This window comes from Alternaria viburni, assembly GCF_023758015.1.
Source record: "Alternaria viburni strain BMP 2772 chromosome Unknown scaffold_20, whole genome shotgun sequence".
NCBI lineage: Eukaryota > Fungi > Ascomycota > Dothideomycetes > Pleosporales > Pleosporaceae > Alternaria > Alternaria viburni.
In genome coordinates, this window is record NW_026055789.1 from 635559 (window position 1) to 656406 (window position 20848).

The 20848-nt window shown below is 54.7% G+C and overlaps 5 protein-coding genes across 5 annotated transcripts; 4 read left to right on the forward strand and 1 right to left on the reverse strand.

Annotated features, from left to right (window-relative positions):
• Positions 1-1728: 1728 nt before the first annotated feature.
• Positions 1729-3276, reverse strand: J4E79_008567 (uncharacterized protein; the record flags this gene model as incomplete). The annotated part of the gene is made up of 1 exon (XM_049357422.1): positions 1729-3276. The coding sequence occupies one exon, from the start codon at positions 3274-3276 to the stop codon at positions 1729-1731; it is 1548 nt and encodes a 515-aa protein (XP_049208320.1).
• Positions 3277-3674: 398 nt separating this feature from the next.
• J4E79_008568 (uncharacterized protein) lies at positions 3675-5104 on the forward strand (the record flags this gene model as incomplete). The annotated part of the gene is made up of 2 exons (XM_049357423.1): positions 3675-4112; positions 4172-5104. The coding sequence occupies 2 exons, from the start codon at positions 3675-3677 to the stop codon at positions 5102-5104; spliced, it is 1371 nt and encodes a 456-aa protein (XP_049208321.1).
• An 875-nt stretch (positions 5105-5979) lies between these two features.
• ALV1 (5-aminolevulinate synthase, mitochondrial) lies at positions 5980-7924 on the forward strand (the record flags this gene model as incomplete). The annotated part of the gene is made up of 2 exons (XM_049357424.1): positions 5980-6319; positions 6399-7924. The coding sequence occupies 2 exons, from the start codon at positions 5980-5982 to the stop codon at positions 7922-7924; spliced, it is 1866 nt and encodes a 621-aa protein (XP_049208322.1).
• Positions 7925-8535: 611 nt separating this feature from the next.
• On the forward strand, positions 8536-15555 carry J4E79_008570 (uncharacterized protein; the record flags this gene model as incomplete). Its single annotated transcript, XM_049357425.1, has 3 exons — positions 8536-13158; positions 13210-13337; positions 13428-15555. The coding sequence occupies 3 exons, from the start codon at positions 8536-8538 to the stop codon at positions 15553-15555; spliced, it is 6879 nt and encodes a 2292-aa protein (XP_049208323.1).
• A 1174-nt stretch (positions 15556-16729) lies between these two features.
• J4E79_008571 (uncharacterized protein) lies at positions 16730-18666 on the forward strand (the record flags this gene model as incomplete). The annotated part of the gene is made up of 2 exons (XM_049357426.1): positions 16730-16892; positions 16952-18666. 2 exons carry the CDS (start codon positions 16730-16732, stop codon positions 18664-18666), a joined length of 1878 nt encoding a protein of 625 aa, XP_049208324.1.
• Between the last annotated feature and the right edge of the window lie 2182 nt (positions 18667-20848).

Here is a 20848-nt window from a genome sequence, read left to right on the forward strand (position 1 = left end):
CTAGTAGTAAAAAGAGCGAATGAAGAAGGAGTGTGGTAGGCACAAACGGCCAATACGCGAATGCAGGATATGCAAGTGGTGCAGACGAGATGCAGAAAGCAGGTAAACGGAAGGTGGAGGCGCACCTGGGCATATATCAGACGAGAGAAGCCACATGGGTGAGCGCCAGCATAGCCTAGACAGGAGATCGACGCCTCCTCCCGCAGGTTGCAAAAAGCGAGAGGCTTAGCGAGCACGGCCCTGTTCCTGCAATGAAGGAAAAAAGCAGAGCCCAGGAGCCCATCGAGCTCGGCGGCGTCAGAAACGGCGGCTCCTTTAGGGATGACCCATACTGCAACGGGTGTGGTGTGGTCCTTGGAAAGGTTGAAATTAAGATTGCAAATGGCAGCCACCAGCCATTCTAACGTTTTCGCGAGCAACGCCTCCAGGTGCTTTAGGGCAAAACAAGTATAGTTCAGTAGCCTATATTCCTCATCTAGTATTGACACTTGAGAGCGGAGTTCGGACGTTACCCGGTGCCAGACAGCCGTACCAGACATGCGATGAGGCGTTTGAGGCTGCCGAGTGCCGTCCGTCGATAATGCCATGGAGGCGCGCGCTGCGGGTTCCCAGCGAGCTGCACGCACATGTGCGAGATGAGTTGGTGATTACGTTCGCCAAGCAGGCACATGGCGGCTGCCATCCAGTGAGATGTTGATGAAGGAGAACGCGTCGAACGCGTCGTGAGCTGAGGTGCAGCCATTCGTAGGTAGGGCTGCCAACTCCGCAGGCAGGGGTCTCGCTACGTGCCCATGCATAAGCTGCCGCAGCGTGCATAAAGACCCTCCGCAAGGGCGCTCCTCACATAACAACGTGCAGCCCAGTGAGCCTCACCCCGTAGTCCGCCCGCAAGGTTCAAGCCTCCAACTATCGTTATCTGTAAGATCTTTCATTTTTCTTCAGCTCCCCGAGGCGGAGGGATACGTAGTCTGGATCGAAGCAAAAAGTTCATCATCGCGTTGCCCGAAAGGGAGCGATGATGTGACTGGCACGGCATCTCCTGTAACCGATGCTCATCAGATCTGCAAGCAGCCGTGCGCGTTGCCGACGATCCAGTTCTGAGCGAACCTTCGCGTGGGAATCACTTCCGTGCTTCCTGACGTTAGCACTAGCGATTCGAGCTATCGGCTTACCTCCTGTCACTAGTTTCACGACACCCTCAGACAGTTCTCACAGCTGCACTTCTTCAAAGTCACAGATTTGACGTTTAATCGCTCGCGCCTCATTGTCGAGGCATCGCAGCGTCATCTGTTTCACATAGGTCGTTGCACAGATCCTACTCGGAGTTTTGGCATGGTAGCCTGGAGGTCTGCACGTGGTTCCAAAACTATAGTGGGTCCAGTAAGATTGGCAATACATGCAAAAAGCTTCCAGGTTGAGGCGCAGGCACCTCCGCGAGTTACAAGATCCAGCTTCGATGTCCATCTTCCAATACGCACAACTAGGTTTTGACAAGAAAGGAGTGGTGGACACGGTAGCATGCAGATTCGGGGTAGTGGGAACGTATTGATGCTGGATGCGCGGTGGAAGTCGACGCTATCAGTGTACAACATATCGCATCACATCGTTTATTCCTGGTTCAGATCGATCGAAGATGCAAACGGCTTCAGAATACCGTTTTAACCGAAGGCTCCTACCAACTTGCCAGCTGTAGCGAGCTGCGCATACAGTACGTGCTCAACGGTGTGTTCATCCGTCCACCAGACAACAGCTGTCAACTGCTCCGAATCCCGCTGCCACACCGCCCTCCTCGCTCTGATCACCTTTGGTGCGGAGTAGATATCCAGCCTCCCAGTTCTCCAAGATCTCGCCCTTGTTTCCGTCTCCATTTCCATCTCTCCAGAGACACACGCCGTACACTCCAAGCTCGCAAATCACGCCACCCCTCTGCAGCTCACCGTTTCGCAGAATGGCGTTTGTCAGTGGAGGTGGCTCAATCATCTCCATTAGGATGTATGCCGGCCAATGAGTCTCGGGTAGCTTCTGCAGAAATGGTGGAATGGCTTTCCGGTAAATGTTGTTTCCTCCTCCTTCTCGCTGTGGTTTCAGCACATACTTTGTGGCCGAAGAGGCGTCCGTCGCAAGCTTCTTCGCTTCCTCGCCAGCCTCGCTGTTGTCGAGCGGGTAGATTGGCGCAAACGTCTCCAGTACGCGCGCGGCGACCTTTTGGTCGGGTAGGAAGCGCTTGAGGTGCGGTGAATGCGGCGTAGCAAGCACTTGTTGAACCTTCTTGCACCCCGCAAGTTGGGTCAAGACGCTTGGGCACTTGATGGCACGGCTCTTCTCGAGATGAGTGCGGGCGTTCCAGTCTTCGTCCTTTGAGTAATCATCTGGTGAGTACCCTGCTCGAAAGTAAATTGTCGTCACCTCGTACGACGTCGAGGGAGAGTTTGGTGGTGTGTAGACCAGTGTACGGTCTGTGTCGAGCTGAGTGTGAGACAGTGTCTCTCCGAAAGGTAGTCGGAAGGAGCGCACTCCATTATCTTCAAGCAGGGCGTATTCGAGATGTCTCTGATCAAACACATTTCTCTCTGGGTCCTGTACCACGAAAAGCACGCATAGGGGACGCTTGGTGCGCGAAGTCCCGTACGCCTTGTGTGCTGTAGCGAGGCCCTTTGCCAAGGAAGAAGCTGACTGGCTCTGTCGCAAAGCCTCTTGCTTGATAATGGATGATGTTGAACTTGGGTAAGCGTCGATCGTGAGCAGGTACTTGTGTAACGCAGAAACTTGAGCCGATAGTCCGCCAAAGGACGAAGCAATGGTATTGAACTCGACCTGTTTCAAACCGGACTTTGGATTTGACTGCGAAGGGTCTTGATGTACCATGTAGTCTGAGCGGAAGAGTCCCAACGAGAGGTCCTGCACGTAGCCTTCTTTCTTCACCTCTAGATGGGTTTGCCATAACTTTGCAACGAAGTCGTCAACATGGACAAGCTCCTCCACAATGCTCTTCAACCATGTTTCGTCCCTGGCAATGGCTGAGTACAACTCGTTGTAATCCTTTTGTATGGTGAGTCCCTCCTCGAAGCAGGAGCGTGGGAATAAGCTTGGAAACAAAGTGACTGGTGCTGTGCTTGCGAGTACACCAGACGGATCCTGTGATGGCTGGACGAATGACGGAGCCGGGCGAACCGCTAAGCCATGAGCAATCGACCAGTCCTTGAGATTGGATAGCAGGTACTGCTCCTCCTGTTGAGACAGCTCTGGTGGGTATTCGGTGAGCGATATAGAATTCATGGTGGCTGAGTTGTTTCGGTGTCGTTAGAAGAGTAGATCGCTCAGGTAAGAGAGAGACTTACAAATGCTGTCGGCGCTAGAGCGATTGCCTCATCCTGCCCCGCCGAAGCCCGAGGCGCACCAAAGGACCCTGGTCGCGCATTTCAAAGCAAATATTTGGCGACTTTTCGACGTGACAGCAATCATTGCTAACAATCTTCACCGTCAAATGTGATGGCCTTGGTGATGCTTGCCCCTCGTCGCGTGATCAAGTGACAGCGCGCACTTGCCTAGACAGGTGCCCCACCTTCTACGCGGCGCCCAATCCGCGACTGCTGTAGCAAACATCTCGCATCTCTCGCCATCACCAAACATCAAACACGGCAGCCACCGGGCTCTCACATCCGGCGCTATCAAACATGGACGACTATGCTCACCTACTCAGATGGGAGAATGTGGCAGGAGGTGACCAGATCATAGACTTGCCTGACGAGGACGACCTACAAGAGGATGATAATTCCGGGCTGGGGGATGCTGCTGAGGAGGATTCTCGGTCAGTCGACGATGAGGATGAGAACGCAGTTGAAGAACCGAGCAAGCGGACCAAGCTGAGTCAGGACAAGATTGTCGACATTATCAACGAGCGAATCAAGCTCTTCACAGATGCCTGGAAGCCAAACAGGGGTGTTGCTCGCGGCGAGGAGGTGGACTACGACCCAGTCGCTATGTGGACCGAAGCAGAGGCTAAAGGAGAGCGAGAAGCCCTGGCGAAACAGTACGAGACAGAGCACAGCTATTATAAGTCAAGACTGGATGAATTGTGCGACCAGATCGTCAAATTTCCAGGAAGCAATGCGGTAAGCAATAACACCCTGACGGTAGATGTGACATCTTCACTGACGGTGACATACTGCAGGAGCAAATACGGCGACAATGCAGCAACCTCGAGGTCACGGTCGACTCTATGGAATTTGCAGCCTGGTTACGCGACATTTACAAGCTGGAACCTGTTGACGACAGCGATGAAGAGCAAGTACCCGACGATCAAGACACCGTGATGAGCGACCGACCGGATATACCACGGACTGCATCATCTCTTCAAGTAGAGCCGGGAAATGAGATTATTGATTTGGGTTCACCCCCAGATTCGTCAGACATCGAAGATGGAAATGCATTGCCATCGGGAATCAATGTCGGTGCTGAAGCTGATCCAGTCGAAGACCAGCTCGAAGACTTGACGCGATCCTCGACACGAGACTCAGTCATCGCTGACAGCGTAGAGCCCATCATGTATGCGCACCCAGGGCTTCTTCCGCCAGACGGCTTGTCCACCCGTACACCTATCAACCATGGAGATGAGCCTGAGAACGCCTCGATCGCCACAGTTCGCCGCTGGAAATGGGAAGATTTGGTCGAGCATCTTGACCGTAAGCGCGTGGTCTCAAAAGTCATCTACGAAATGAAGTTCAATGATCGCGAAGTCATTCGTAATCGAATTCGCCTTGTTGGAAAGACGAATCTGATCAAAGAGATCCGGGCGTGTATTGGCATGTTATGCAAAAGAGAAACGAAGCTGCAGGGCGTCCTTCCCCGAGACATGCCAAAGATTCTCGCGTTCACGAAGCTGTTCCTGTCTTGGTGGTTCTGTAGCAACTACTCCCGAGAACCCGATGCATCCAAGAAAGATCTTGAAGAGCTCAGAAAGTGTATGGATAGCGGGGCCGCTGAGACAAGCACATTTTACGACTATGTGTATACGATTATGGGGACGACGTTCAGCGAAAAGTCTCTGCAGCATCCTGACCAGCCATCTCAGGCCGAGATCATCGAGATTTCCGACGATGACTGAACCAGCGGCATCTTTTTTTCAAGTATCTGTCCTCCAGAAAGGGCCGTCTTGCAGGAAGAAGGTCTAGGCCTCAGGTCTGACAGGCTGCTTATGAAATGTTGGCTCAAGCAAAGATGCCGAAGAGTGGAATTATCGAACCACGTGCGGCGTGTTTCGGCAAGACTTTCCAGTTCCGCACTGTACGCTAAGCACGACCATGACTGGGTGCAGGCCGAGGTATGCAGACGAAAGTGTTGGAGAGATGTGCTATTCAGGCCTATGGATTGCAGATCCTCTTGGAATCGTAGAGATCAACCTCACGAAATGGGACGGTGGCGGCTCCGAGTTAGAGGGTAGAGGCCAGGTCGCCGGGCAAAAGGCGGGGTACGCTAAGATCACAGACTACACCTGAGTAGTTGAAGTTGACATGTTGTACGGTTGAGTTGGAACAGGCCCAGATTTCTGCAGTGAGGTGAACAAAGGTGGCAATTGATGCAAAGCGTGGAGTCGTATTAGAGGTATGGAGGGGCTGACGGGCGGCATTGCGGGTGCTGTCGAGGTACAGTGTGAGCCAGACCCAGGACCCTTCGCAGGCGCAGTGCGAACCATGGAACTATCCGAGCAATTACTCTCCGGACTACCGTACCGCTGATGAAGATGGCGTCGGCAGCACTGCAAGCTAATATAGGTGGGCCAATCATGACGAGTGCATTTGATGCCGACGCCCGGCATGTTAGATTCCGCGCTATTACCGCATGTAATTCATGTAGTCGCATCTTTGACACATTTTCCAACCATCTTTCTCTCTCGCACTCTTCCTCACCTCGCCTTACACCCAATCTGCCCGCACATCTACAACACACCCAAAAGCCATACACGCCGCGCATTTGACCAACATGGAGGCTCTTTTGCGCCAGTCGAAGTCCATGTGCCCGTTCTTACACAAGACGTCACCCGCCACGCTCCGCTCCCTCTCTACCACGACCACGGCGGCGGCCCGCCAGGAGGTTGCCCCCGGCGCTGGAAGCATGTCCAACCTCCAGGTCATCGCTCGTCGCTGCCCCATCATGGGCAAGGCGCTTGCCGTCCAGAGCTCCCGCAATGGCAACAACGCTCTTGCCGGCGCTTTCGGCGGTGTGCGTGCTTACCACACCCGCGTGAACCGCGCCAGGCTACACACGACGGCGTCCAAGGAAGCCCAGGCTGTGGATCTTGAGAGCCTGAGAGGCAAGCAGGGTACGAAATCCCAACAAAGCCGAGAGACTGCGTCTTGGAGATAGCAGAAAATGTCGAACTGTAGGCTAACATCGCCCAGGACCACCATTCCCGCACGCAGCCCTGAAGCCTGCGAACACTAAGCCCTCGAATGTCGCATCCGCATCCGCCCCGCAAGCCGCTACGTTCGATTACGAAGGCTTCTACCACAATGAGCTGGACAAGAAGCACAAGGACAAGTCGTACCGCTACTTCAACAACATCAACCGCCTGGCCAAGGAGTTCCCGCGCGCCCACAAGGAGTCTCCAGAGGACAAGGTGACGGTTTGGTGCTCCAACGACTACCTCGGCATGGGCCGCAACCCGCACGTCCTCAAGTCGATGCACGAGACCCTGGACAACTACGGAGCCGGCGCCGGAGGTACCAGGAACATCTCCGGACACAACCAGCACGCTGTAGCATTGGAAGACACGGTCGCGAAGCTTCACTCCAAGGAGGCTGCGCTTGTCTTTTCATCCTGCTATGTAGCCAACGATGCGACGCTTGCGACGCTCGGAAGCAAGCTGCCCAATTGCGTCATCCTCTCGGACAGCCTGAATCACGCATCTATGATCCAAGGCATCCGCCATTCGGGCGCGAAGAAGATGGTCTTCAAGCACAACGATCTCGCAGATCTTGAGGCGAAGCTGCAATCGATTCCTTCCGAATACCCTAAAATTATCGCATTTGAGAGTGTGTACAGCATGTGCGGCTCGATTGGTCCCATTGAAGGAATTTGTGATCTCGCTGAAAAGTACGGAGCCATCACCTTTTTGGACGAAGTCCATGCTGTAGGCATGTACGGACCACACGGCGCTGGTGTTGCTGAGCATCTCGACTTCGAAGCCCACAAGGCAGGCAGACCCCAAGGCACCGTTCAGGACCGCGTAGATATCATCACTGGCACACTCGGAAAGGCATACGGCTGCGTTGGCGGCTACATTGCTGGCTCTACCAAACTCGTCGACACCATCCGCTCGCTCGCTCCTGGCTTCATCTTCACTACTTCGCTCCCGCCTGCGACCATGGCAGGTGCCAAGACCGCCATCGAATACCAGGCTAACTACCAGGGCGACCGACGCCTGCAACAACTGCACACTCGTGCAGTCAAGGATGCATTGAACGAGAAGAACATTCCCGTTATCCCGAACCCTAGCCACATCATTCCGGTCCTTGTTGGAAACGCCGAGGTAGCCAGGAAGGCGTCCGACATGCTTATGGAAGACTGGGGCATCTACGTCCAGGCCATCAACTACCCTACCGTTCCTGTCGGCCAAGAGCGCCTGCGCATTACGCCTACCCCAGGCCACATCCGTGAGTACCGCGACCACCTAGTCGAGGCCGTCGACGCTGTCTGGAACCAGCTGGGCATCAAGCGCACAAGTGAATGGGCTGCCGAGGGCGGTTTCATCGGCGTCGGTGAGGCTGGCAAAGAGGAGGTAGCTCCTCTCTGGACGGACGAGCAGCTCGGTCTGACTGACGTTATCAACGAGATGAAGTCTGGCCAGGGTGCGACTGGGATTCTCGAGGCTGTGCTTGAGAATGAGCGCAAGGCTACGGCCCAGGCTGTAGCTGCCGCGGCTTAGGCATCTGAATCAAGCAATTGCTGGGGAGGTCTGGTCGCTCGTTTCGTTATTTGAGACCTATGTAGTTGGACGACGCGTTGACAGCGCAGCGAAATCTATTCAACTTTCGTCTGCACAAGTATATCGTCACAATGCACATTGCCGTGATGGTTGAATCTCGTATATTTCTATTGCGCTTGAAGTCAACACGCCACACTAGCATTGACTCACGAACGGGAGTGTACGACCAATTCCTGCCTATTGTAGTCTGAAGTGAGAGTGAAAACGTGACTTGCTATTGTCTGGTGGAGGACGGATGGGGAATGCACGGTTGCAGCCTTGGGTTCACGTCAGCCATTGCGCTAGTCGGAGCTCCCAGGGTTTGAGCCTCACGAAATCAAGACACGCTCCATCATCAACCCGCGCCCGCCCCAACGCGACTCCCCGATTTGGCGCTGCCAACTCTCCATCAACCTGCCGCCTCATCCAGTCCCTACACTAATTGTCGACTGCGGCGCGCGCCTATCCATCACCGACACCCCGGCCCATTCGCGAGCCAGCGCCGCATGCTCTCCACACATTGCATCGACTCTCTTTTCGCGCCGGTCTCTCGATCGTAAGAGGGTGCCATCATGCCTCCTCCACCCAAGCGCAAGCGGGGCGACCGCACTTACTCCCAGGACGACGACCGCAGCGGACGACCGTCGCCGCATCGCCCCCAAAACCTCGGACTCTCGCACGGCCAGCAGCAGCAAGCCAACAGCCCGCGCGGCGGCGGCGGCGGTGGCAGGCGTCAGAGCAGAAATAATGGACGCGGCGGTAACTCGAGTGTTCCACAGAGTCCAAATGTCTCACACCCGTCGCCGACTGCCATGTCTCCACCCGCAAACACATTCCCATTGAGTCGGCAACCCCAGGCCGCACCATCCACTCCAGCGCCGGCGCCCACTCCGTCACAGCCCTCGACGCCTTCTACACCGCGTGAGGTGCCAGACAGCAATGAGTTCCTGACACCAGAGCGCGTCGCTCACTGGAATGGCCAGGCACGCGACGCTGTGGTGACGGCTGCTGTGGCTGCCCAGGGTGCAGGCGACAGACTCACCCTCTCGGTCATATTCACCGAGATCATCGAAGCGTCGATGGACCAGCTGCTCGACGCCAGTGAACTGGGATCCATAGTACGCGACATCACCTCCGCCCCAGCTGACGACCAGCTCGACCCAGTCTCGACGTTTCTCGACACGCTGAGCACGCTCAGCACGCTCACACAGGATGAAAGCAAACACGCGCCCATACGGCAAATGCTTGTCGCAACCGACATTGAGCCTGCGCGCATGCGAGCCGAGCTGGAAAACGACCTCTTGAAGTCCCTGGGCCTCGTCCGCGATAGCTTCTCCAAGATGGCCGTTCGCAAAGCAACCCACGCTCTGTACCGGCAGTCCAACTATAACCTCCTACGCGAAGAGACCGAGGGCTACTCCAAGCTCATGACCGAGTACTTCACCACCGTGAACAACGAACCGCCTACACAAGAAGTCGTCGCCGAGACATGGCAACGAGTGAATGCCTTCATTGGCGCATTCGATCTGGACATTGGAAGAGTCCTCGATGTGACACTGGACGTGTTTGCGAACCTTCTTGTCAAGCACGGAAGGTTCTTCGTCAAGCTGTTACGAACGAGCGCATGGTGGCCCGAGCTACGTGATTTCGATAACATCACCTGGGACGAGGCAGAAGTACCCACACTTCCTCAATGGGCACGACCCGATGCGAAACAGTGGTACTACACCGATGAAGAGAAGGATGAACAATCACGGCTACGAGAGTCGCGCGATCGCAAATTCTGGCAGCGTGTTGGCGAGTTGGGTGACAGGGCAGGCATCCAGGCCTACTTTGAGCTTGGAAGCCGTCGTATCACTGCGAACAACCGGCAGCCAGACCAGACATTACCCGCGGAGGGCGCGACGCTGTCGAATCAGCAGGCAGCTCGGAAATGGGCCGACGAGTGGATGGAGCAGACCAAGACACTCCCTCCCTCAGGAAACAGCATCGCCGCTCAACTGCTTGGCTTCAAGCTTCAGTTCTACGCATCCGATGTCCGCGATGCCTCCGACGAACTCCCCGAGAACCTCATGTACCTGATTGCGCTTCTGATCAAGATTGGCTTCATTTCCATGCTGGATCTCTACCCACATTTGTATCCTCTAGAGGAAGACATGGCTGCACATAAGGATAAGCTCCTCAAGGCCAAGAAAGAGAAGGAAGACAGTGAACGCGGTGCAGTCGCCAATGCGCTGACAATGGCCGGCGCACTGCCCGACGAGACCCCCGGCCCGCCAGCTGTTTCTCGTCTTAGAGATGCTGAGAGCAGGTCCAAATCGGATACTGCGCGAACCACGCCTACCAAGTCTGACGAGCCCACCGATAAGAAAAAGGCCCTACCCGAGCCCAAGGACCAGAAGTTCACCCTCTTGAAGAGTTTACTGTGCATCGGCGCACTACCGGAAGCTCTGTTCATCCTAGGACGGCATCCTTGGATGCTCGACGTTTACCCTGAACTGCTGGACCTCATCTTCCGTCTGGCGCACCACTCTCTAAGCAAGGTTTATGAGGAATCCAGGCCAGTCGTAGCCGAAGAAACCGTCATCGCTACCAAGGGTGCTGGCAACCGGGGTCTCATGAGGCCAAGCGATTACATTCCTCGACGGACTCTGCGATGGGCCAAGCCCGACAAGAAGGATCAAGATGGAGGAATTGATTACAAGTTCTATTGGGAAGACTGGGTCGACAGCGTTCCCGTATGCCAAGAGGTGGACGATGTGATCAAGCTCTGCACTAGCCTCCTAGGTTTGGTGGGACCAGAGTGCGGCAAGGACAGTGTTCTCCTCACCAAGATCATACGTATTGGAAAGAAGAACCTAGGGGACAACCCCTCCGAAGCGAACCGAAAGCGATGGGTCGACTTTTCAGCGACCTTCATTGCGCCTGCAATCACCTTCACCGGCAGGAATCCTGGAGTCATCAATGAGGCTTGGGATTTGTTCAGACATTTCGACACAGCCACTCGGTATACCATCTATCAGCAGTGGTTCAACGGGATGCTCAAGCCGGTAATCAAGACCGCTTTCAAGCAAGTCGAAGTCGAAACCAGGAAGACCCTGAGTCGCGTCTCCGCCACCAACACTAAAGAGTACGGTCGTAAGATTGCCAAAATCTCGTATGCCAGCCCCGGAATCGTCTTCAGGACCACAGTCAAGCAGTTGGTCAACTACCCCAACATGATCACTGCTTTGGTAGAGTGCAGCAGGTATCTCACCTTACTTGGATACGACGTCCTCACCTGGACGCTGGTTACATACCTTCTGAGCCCTGATAAAGAGTCAAATCAGGAAGATGGTATGCTGTCTGCGCCGTGGCTGAAGAACATCGCTACTTTTGTCGGCAAAGCTTACGCAAGATACAACTTGATGGATCCTGTTCCAATTCTGCAGCTCACGACGCACCAACTTCTGAACGCTCAAGGCGAGCTGTACATGTTGGACGTTCTCGAGCAGATGGTCAAGTCCATGGGTGGCATCAGCCTTAGTGGATCCGTCTCGGAGTCGATGGCTCTGGCGCTTTGTGCAGGCCCTGCGCTCCGCACTTTCACCTTGCAGTATCGCCTAGCCGACAACCGTACCCAGGCTGCTCCTTCAGCAAGGCGTCTGGTCAGGTGTCTAAAAGAGACGGGTCTGGGACCACAAATTCTCATCGCGCTTGCGCAGCACGTAGAGGCGTACATTCATCGCAACGACCAGCTCGATGTACCCGACAAGCCTGTACTTTTCACCGTCGACAAGTTGCGCTCCGACATGCTCCAGTATATGGAGCTCCTCCGAACATACCTCTCTGTGGACGACTTTGACGCTGTTTTCCCTTCTCTGGTAGAGATGATAGCGGACTACCACATCGCGCCAGATGTCGCTTTTACTATCGCTCGTACGAGCATAGCAGCCAAGGCTAATGCCTTCCGGGTTGAGCAACGCTCGAAGTTAGTCCTCGATGCGCAGACGAATGGCGATATCGCCATGAGTGGTGTGGAAGAAGCCCCAGCCGTGAACGGAGAGCAAGAGGCATCGAAAGCAACCGAAGACGTGGAAATGAAAGACTCCGCCGCGCCTGCAGAGTCTACTGGTGCTACTTCGCAGAAGCTATCTTTGGCCGATGTACCAAACGCGGAGATTGAAGGCCTTGCGAGCCAGCTCAAACAACAGCTACCCGACGCTTTCGGCGACTACCCTTGCCTGTCCTACTACGTCACCTTCTGGCAGTTGTCTCTGCCAGACGTTGTCGCTGATGCGGAGAGCATCAAGCAGCTATACAAGGAGTCGATCGACAACTTGGAGCGACAGCTGCCCGCCCCTGTTCCCGAGCGCCGCGGCTACCGACCCAACGTACCCAAAGCTGATTCCGAAGCAACGAAGGGTATCAAGGAAAACATTGCCAGGCTCAAGGAGGAGCAGCAAACTGTCACTAAGAACCACGCTGCGACGCAGGATAGTCTCCGCGTTGAGCTGCGCCGATGGTTCGAGGGCATCCCAATGATGGGTCCGCAGTGTGACCTCCTGCACAACGCTCTGCTCCAGGATTGCTTCATTCCTCGCAGTCGCATATCTCAAGAAGACGCACAGTATGCGTTCTCCATGCTCATCTTCATGCACAGCTCAGGTGTGCCAGGATTCCGCATGAGCAGACTCTTGGATATGCTCTTCAACGCCAACAGGCTTACGTCCATCATCAGCATGTACACCGAAGCAGAGTCCTCATCTTTCGGCCGTTTCCTCGGTGGCATCTTGCGTGAGTTGCAAATTTGGCAAGAGAACAAAGATGATGCTTTTGTCAAGCGCGCCCAAGGTTCAGAGAAGAACCTTCCTGGCTTCGGTAGGGGCTACGACGGAGAACGGAACCCAACAAGCTTCTTCACGTACGATCAGTTTTGCATGGTCTTGTTTAAGTGGCATAAGGCACTTGCGGCTGCGCTTAAGACATGTCTGGAGAGCGGTGACTACATGCAGATGCGTAACGCCATCAACGTTCTTCACGCACTGGGTACCAATTTCCCGAGAGTGAAGAGCTTGGGCACCGAGCTGAAGGAGACGGTTGCTCACTTGAAGGAGGCAGAGGAGAGGCAGGATCTTAAGAGAGCTTTGGAATCTGTTCTTGGTCCCATCCTCAAAGGAGAGAAGCTCTGGCAGGAGGACCATGTCTTCCGCAACGTGAGTTCATCTCCATCGACACGTCCACGACAGCGAACTAATACGCCTCAGGTACCGGCGCCTCCTGGACTTCCGACAAATGGAAGTGAGAAGTCGACTGCGGAGAAGGGCAAGACCCCACAGCCACAGGACACGAAGCTCGACGCATCTGCGCCTGCCTTTAAGCCAAAGCCCGAAACGTAAGTTGACAAATTGCGCCCACATTACCAACGGTGAAACTGATCGACATCCAGAAACGGTACCCCACTACGCGAATCAAACGACAACAGGTCGAAGCATGACAGCACAACCCCTGCGCCTTCGAGAGATAGAGAACCTTTCAGGCCAACACCAAAAGCCTCCGACAGTAGGCCTTCCACGCCATCACAACCGGAGACAGGTTCTGGCAGGCCTCCAATCAAGGGCCCTCCGATGCATCCATCGTCTGTTCCGCTGCGACCAGACAACAGAAACACGCCTGGTCACAACACCCCAGTCGGTAGAACGCACGCACTGCCAACACGACCAGACTCGCAACCGAGGACACGACCATTGGAACGCCCCATGGTCGACCGTACACCAGAGGCCGCGCATGGTCGATATGACAGTCGGGGTCCCCCAGCCGAATATGGCCGATTAGATCGTACGGCGGATGCTGCACGTCAGCGCGAGGCGTCGCCAGGTCGGCGCGGTGGGCGACCGCTACCTGGTGGCAGAACACCCGAGAGGATGCCTCCAGCGGCCGAGCATCGCGAATGGTCCGGCAGAGAACGCGATTACGATTACGATGAGCGGGCTATGCGAGCACCTCCGCGAGATGGGCGAGCGCCTGCGGTACGACCGCCCACATGGGATCCAAGAGACCCTTACGATGCGCGGGATTCACGTGAGCGTTCTGATCCCCGAGGTTATCCTGCACCTGCAGCAACGGAGCCTCGCAGGATGCCGTCTACTTCATCATTGGCCAACGAATACCGCCGAGATGGTCCCCCAGTCAACGCCCCGTATGCTGCGGAGCAGAACGACAGATCTTCGCGACTCCCACCGGTGCCAGTCGCAGCCAAAGAAGAACCTACAGTCAACCCAGCGCGTGCTGCCTTGATCAATCAAGCAGAGCATGGCAGACATGGACCACCGAGGTCTGATCGCGACAACCGTAGCGAGCGAGATGTTCGTTTGAACTCGCCTCGTCATAGCGATGATAGACGTGGTGATGACCGTCGACTCGAAGAGCGCCCGCCTCCTGGATATCATGGACGTAATGATGCGCCACGGGATCCTCGGGATGAGCGTCCTCAGATGCCACCCTCTAGTGGGCGAAACCACCGTGAGGATCCAGGAGCCAGTGCTCCAACCGGTCCGCGTGGTGGTCGCAACGAAGCCGTTGCAACATCCCGGGCTTCGCGGGAGATGTTCCAGCCTACACCTGGACCACGGGCACAAGACCCCAACTATGGCCGGCTGAACCAGCCTGCAGAGCCGGCGCCGCCATCTGGCCCACGCAGCGATCGAACATCGCAGCCTTCAACACCGAGTGCACCCACCGGCCCCGCAGCATCACTACCAGCAGGTATCCATCCTAGTAGGCTGGCACACATCGAGGGCAGAGCACCAAGCGGGCCACCACTCCAGACCAACATGCCGAATGCTCCAAGCGGTCCGCGTAACGGAGGTCGCGCTCCTCAAGGTCCTATCCCATCATCGCCAGTTGGTCCGCGGCCTCCCACAGGCCCCGGAGGACCTAGGAATGCCGGTAACCCACTACGAGCCATCAACAACGTATTGACTGGAAACGCACCTGCCGATCGATCAAGCGAACGCAATGCACCTCATTCCAACCCTCCGGTGCGTGGTCGCGGTGCTACTCGCGCCAACGGCCCAATGGACGGATCAGACATGACGAGCCCAATGCCACCGCCCTCGCTTGATTCAACTCCCAACCAGCACCCGAGGAGCAGTCGGAACGACGAAGTACCGAGCAGAATGGAGGGCGCTCCACAAGAAGAAGGCCGTTCAGAATCTCGCAGTCATCGACACCGATCAGGCCGCGAGCGCTCACCCGATCGATCCGGCCGCCATCCCGAAGAGCGAAGTAGTCGCACTGCCCCTTCTGAACGCGCAGAGGGCGAACGTGGCTCCGACCGCGGCCGCGAGAAACACGGCAGCAACCGAGAAAGCAGCCGTCGCGAGCGCGGCGAACGAGACGGCGAACCAAGATCAGGACGTGAGCCTCGCGAAAGCAGCAGACGCGAGCGTGGCTCCCGTGATGACGGGCGCTCTTCAGGAGCAAGGGAAGAAGGACGCTCGGATCGGAGGAGCCGTGGTGGCGGCGGAGGAAGCAGCCAAGGGGATGAAGCACGCAAGAGGGGACGCGATCCCCAGGATCAAGCCCATGGAGATACCAAGAGGAGGCGTTAGACGCGCCCTATATCAGCATCAGCACTTACGAGTTTGGCGTGGATGAGGAGGGGACTCGACACTTGAAACCAACAACACAACTTCATCAACAACAACATCTTTCAAGAACAAACTCAACTTTACATTTTCTTCTTCTTCTTGTCCTTTTTTTCTTTTCATTGTATTTCTTCGATATTTGGGACCAAAGAGGGGAGAAATTGTGCATTGCGCGGCGTTCTGTTTTTGTTATATGCCAGCCCCGCCCATAGAGAGCGCACTTTAAGGCATTTTACGATACCCCGAGAACGAAACAAACCCTTTCTTGGTTCTCGAGCGCATTACAGAAAAAACGGATGAGCGGAAGATTTTGCATCATTGGGAGTTTTTGATTGTGCGATTCGTTGGGAGATGGCTGGATGGGTTTCCGGTTATCTTTTTTCTTTCTGCTGTTTGTAACATCATCATCATGCTGAAGAAGAGAGAGGAGAAGGAGGGAGAAGGCAGAGAGCGAGGAGTTAAGGGTATGAGTATAGATATTGAGTGGTTGCTAGTCAATGGACGTGGAAGACGTTCTGAACATCTTCTCTCACAGGTGCGAAATCAGTGACGATCAAACACCCCATTGACATTCTCCATCGACACATTCATTCCTCCGCGGACTACATATCCGCCATCTTACATACATGCAAGCGAGGCCCGTCAACCGATTTACCCGCCTCCGCGCCTCAATGTAAAATACCTCAGTACCCTGCTCCTGCATGTACTGTGGAGACCCTGCGCGGCTCTGGACCGCACGGCAGAATACCCGCCCGTCTAGATTGTGGGGCGATGGCGGCTCATCTTTCCTGGAGGCTCGGATGTAGATCCGATGTGGAAGGTGAGATGTGAGTGGTTATGTAAGGGGAGGAACCTAGGTAGGAGTGGTGCGTTGAGGCGACGTGAGGCGGGTATAGGCCGTATGGTATGCATTGGAGGTGGCTTTGGGGCCTTGTAAGTTTGGTTGTCTTTTCGTTTCTGGGGTAGAAGAGGGTTAGAGCTTGTATGGATAATTTGTGTGTGCATGATGCAGGAGCGGTTGCTGAGATGGGTTGGTGTGCGCTGTGGAACGGGGTCGGTATGTAGGTCTGGATGGGTATATAAGGTAGCTCGCCTGGAAAAGGAGAGGTGAATTGGTCAGGGTCAAATTGTAGCCAAGATGGTGTCGTCATTCATTCAACTACTCGTTAGCATTTTCGCGGTAGCAGGAGTCTCTGCTATACACATCACCGCACCGCTCAACCAAACATATGACTACATCATCGTGGGAGGAGGCACATCCGGCCTCACCGTCGCAAACAGACTAACAGAGAACGGAAAGCGTAAGTCGTAACCCCCCCTATCAAGCCCATACCCTCCCATCCTAACAAAAGCCCCCCAGACACCGTCCTCGTAATCGAATACGGCAACCTCGTCAACGACCCCAGCATCCTCGTCCCAGCCAACACCCTAAGCTTCGCCCCAACCCCCGAACGCTACTTCAACTTCACCCCCGTTCCCAATCCAGGCCTCAACAATGACACCACGAGCCCTCTTGCAGCCGCCATAGTAGGTGGCAGCAGTGCCGTAAACGGCATGTTCTTTGACCGCGGCAGCGAAGCCGACTACGATGCATGGGAAACCCTCGGGAACAAAGGCTGGGGCTTCAAAGACCTGCTTCCGTATTTCAAGAAATCCGTTACCTTCACGCCTCCGAGCGAAGAGGTAGCGGAAAAGTACAATTACACGTGGGATGTGGATGCGGCGTATGGCGGACACGGTGAGATTCAGGTTTCCTTCCCGCCGTACCAGTTCCCCGGTCAAAACCGCTTGTGGGATGCGTGGAGGGAGATTGGTGTGGAGAAGCCGAAGGAAGCTGCTGCGGGGGATGCGATTGGGTCGATCATGGCGCCGAGTGCGTTGGATCCGGTGTTGAGAACGAGGAGTTATGCTAGGACGGCGCATTATGAACCGTATCGGAAGAGGGTGAATTATCATCTTTTGACGGGGTATCAGGCGACCGAGATTTTGTTCAAGGAGGGTGCTGAGTTAGAGGCTGAGGGCGTGAGTATGGTTAAGGTGGGAGGTGCGGAGAAGAGTGTAGTGAAGGCGAGGAAGGAGGTTATCGTCGCGGCAGGTGCGATATGGACGCCGTGGTTGTTGCAGCGCAGCGGTATAGGCCCAAAAAGTGTTCTTGAGGGGGCTGGTATTGCGGTCAAGAAGCATTTGCCCGGTGTAGGTGCGAACTTCCAAGACCATCCCTTCGGAGGCAGTGTCTGGAACTGGACGACCAATCCATATTTTCCCACCGCTGGAGCCCTGGCAACCAACCAGACCTTCTACGCCGAAGCCGAGAAAGAGTACACCCAATCCCATGAGGGCCCTCTCACGACTTCGCGAGGCAATCAGGCTGCTTTCCTACCCCTCAAGACCGTCGATCCAGAAGGTTGGCAAACACTCGTCGATGCTGTCGCGGCTCAAGATCCAACTCCCTACCTCCCGGCTCAATATGATGAGACGCTCATCGCAGGTGCCAAAGCCATACACAACATCACCGCCGAGTATCTCGCACGCGACGACGCTGCAGCCTTTGAATTCACCTTTGCAGAAGGGCCCATAGGAAACGCTGCGATAATGCGCCCCTTGAGTCGCGGCACCGTGAACATCAACCCAACTGATCCCGCATCAGGCCCACTAGTCGACTGGCGCACCTTCTCCAACCCCCTAGACATCAAATTCGCCGTTCAAATGGTCCGCTTCTCGCGCCGCTTCAACACGCTGTCTTCTTTCGCTGGCCTCGGCGCCGTTGAACTCTCGCCTGGATCCAATGTTACGAGCGATGCTGCGATCGAAAGGTATCTGCGCAGTACGATGGATCCGACATTCGTCCATATGGCTGGTACGGCGTCTATGCTTCCGGAAGAGCTTGGTGGTGTCGTGGCAACGGATTTGAAGGTTTATGGCGTTGGGAAGCTGAGTGTGGTTGATGCGAGTATTGTTCCGTACCTGCCGGCGACCCATCTTTGTGCGACGGTTTATGCCATTGCGGAGAAGGCGGCGGATGCTATTAAGGCGCGGACGGGGTGGGATGAAGAGGAGTTTTGGCGCAGTGTGTGAGTCTATTGGGTAGAACAGACGTGCAGTTTGTACCCGATAATGGTTTCGTGTCGAGTGTGGACTGTGCGTCTGGCCGGGAAATAGAAATGTCGGTGAGTCTCTTGAGATGCCAGTCGTGATCAGAGGATGTGGATGATCTCGCGGTCTTCATGCGCATCCTCACCTACCATGAATTCGTTGCCGAACCTGTCCCTCATCATGCCGATTCTTTGATACTCCTGTCTATCAGCGTTGAGCTGGTTCAAAACGAGAAATATTGTCTCTTGAAACCCCGCGAATTCCTTCCCCACGAGACAGAGCGCGCACCAAGCTTCATATCCATCACATGAGGGCTGATAGGTGCAGGCAGTCTCACTAGCAGTGCCTTCCGTAGCGGAATAGATCTTTTTGACCATTTGACCAGCGTGATATCGCTTCGAGACTTCCTCATAGACTTCCACTGAATCAAGCAAGGGACTTCCAATGTAGGACCTCGTAGATATGTCGAATGCATCAACAAGTGTCTCCCTGTCGACTGCAGGAAGGCCATGTTCTATCGAACTTGGTTTTTTTGGTTCCAGAAATATCCGCCGTACTCTGGTACAGATAGACAGTTTAGCGAATTTAATGTAGCCAAAAGTCGCGTGAGCCCCTGGTAGATGCGAGACTTCCACATCGATGACCTGTAATCCTTTTTCTAGAAGACGATCTAAGCGAGGCTTGTGGAAAGCTACACACATACCATGTGCAGCGGCCCAGGACCAAGTCGGCGCAAGGTAATCAGGGAAGTCCTCGGTAATGGACCTTGGACCGTCCTTGCGAAACATGTCATTCCGCGAAGTAACCCACCAACATAACCCAACTTGCAGATCTTCTTTCCACAGCCCCGTGAGATAGGTGAGACCATAATGTTCTCCCATAAGATTTGCCAAGCCTGCAACTGCAAGCAGCTTATCGGAGTCAACACTCAACGCCCTCCCACTGTAGTTGCCAATCATTTCGTACCATACGTCAAAGTGATTACGTCGAAATTGCGATTGGTCAGGCAGTACCTTGTCAAAGGTATCTGGACGTCTTACTATCAACCGCATCGCGTCGTTGGTTTGAGTACCCATTTTCTTGATGGCTTCTTCCTGATCACTAAATATTGACATACACGGAGTGCTTTCGCGTGCGAACGTCGTTAAGCAATCCCATTCGACTGTGTCCGGCTTGAAAGTCAGTAAACGCCCTGACAATACCTCCTCTTGAAGGATCCATCCTCTCGTCTGCAGGGCACTGTGACTTAATCGCCCAAAAGGCTGGATCGATCGGAATGTTCGCAGACAATTACTGTCCCGTGTAAGAGTTATTCGGATGTTGCAGGATTTGCTGCCCCGGGCGTCGCGTTCAGAAAATAGACCTGAATCTGTGTCTGGACCATTCGCTGCGAATATCGTCAACGTCGACTGTCGGTATATGGCTCCCATCTGAGCCATTTCCTTCCCCATATCTTCAAGATCGTCCTGTATGATGCAAAGGGCATCTATCCATAAGTAACGGTATCCAAGAGCCTTGGTGACATGCAAAGCGTCTCTGAAGGTTTTTGGCATTGTATCATCGAGTGGTAACTTTTGTTTGAACTGTTCGTATAAGCCAGAACCTAGGGTGGACAGCATTCTCTTTCCCTGGCCCCAGCAATAACTCAGTGTTAGGTACTCTGCTCTCATCCCCTTGATTTCCGTGATACGAGCTTCGCCGTCAGTTTCGATTTCGATCACCCGGGTGGGTAGTAACGGTAGCGTTTGCGACGAAACTTCTGTGTTACAATAAGGATGCCCCTTCTGACAGTGTTGGATCCATGTCTTTATCAAATCTATGTTGTAGTCAGATCCGGTGTGGTTGTCAACTGCTGAACCGATGGGAGTATATTGCTCCTTAGGGCGTGAGAAGAGAACGCAGGAGAGATCGAGCATGGTGCCTACTTCATCTGCACCCCGTGTCAGCTAGGCCTATCACATATGTTCACACATCATACCAGAGACAGGCTCGTGGATCCTGAGTGAAGTTGATCGTTCTCCATAGTGCAGCTTCATTTCGTACAAGTGTGGATCCTGCGGTTCAGGAACCTCGCCCCACGGGAGCTGCTCCATATCCAGAGAGAGTAGAATAGGTGTAACTTCGGGATCGTTATCGTGACGCATATCAGTAGACCCGATATGTT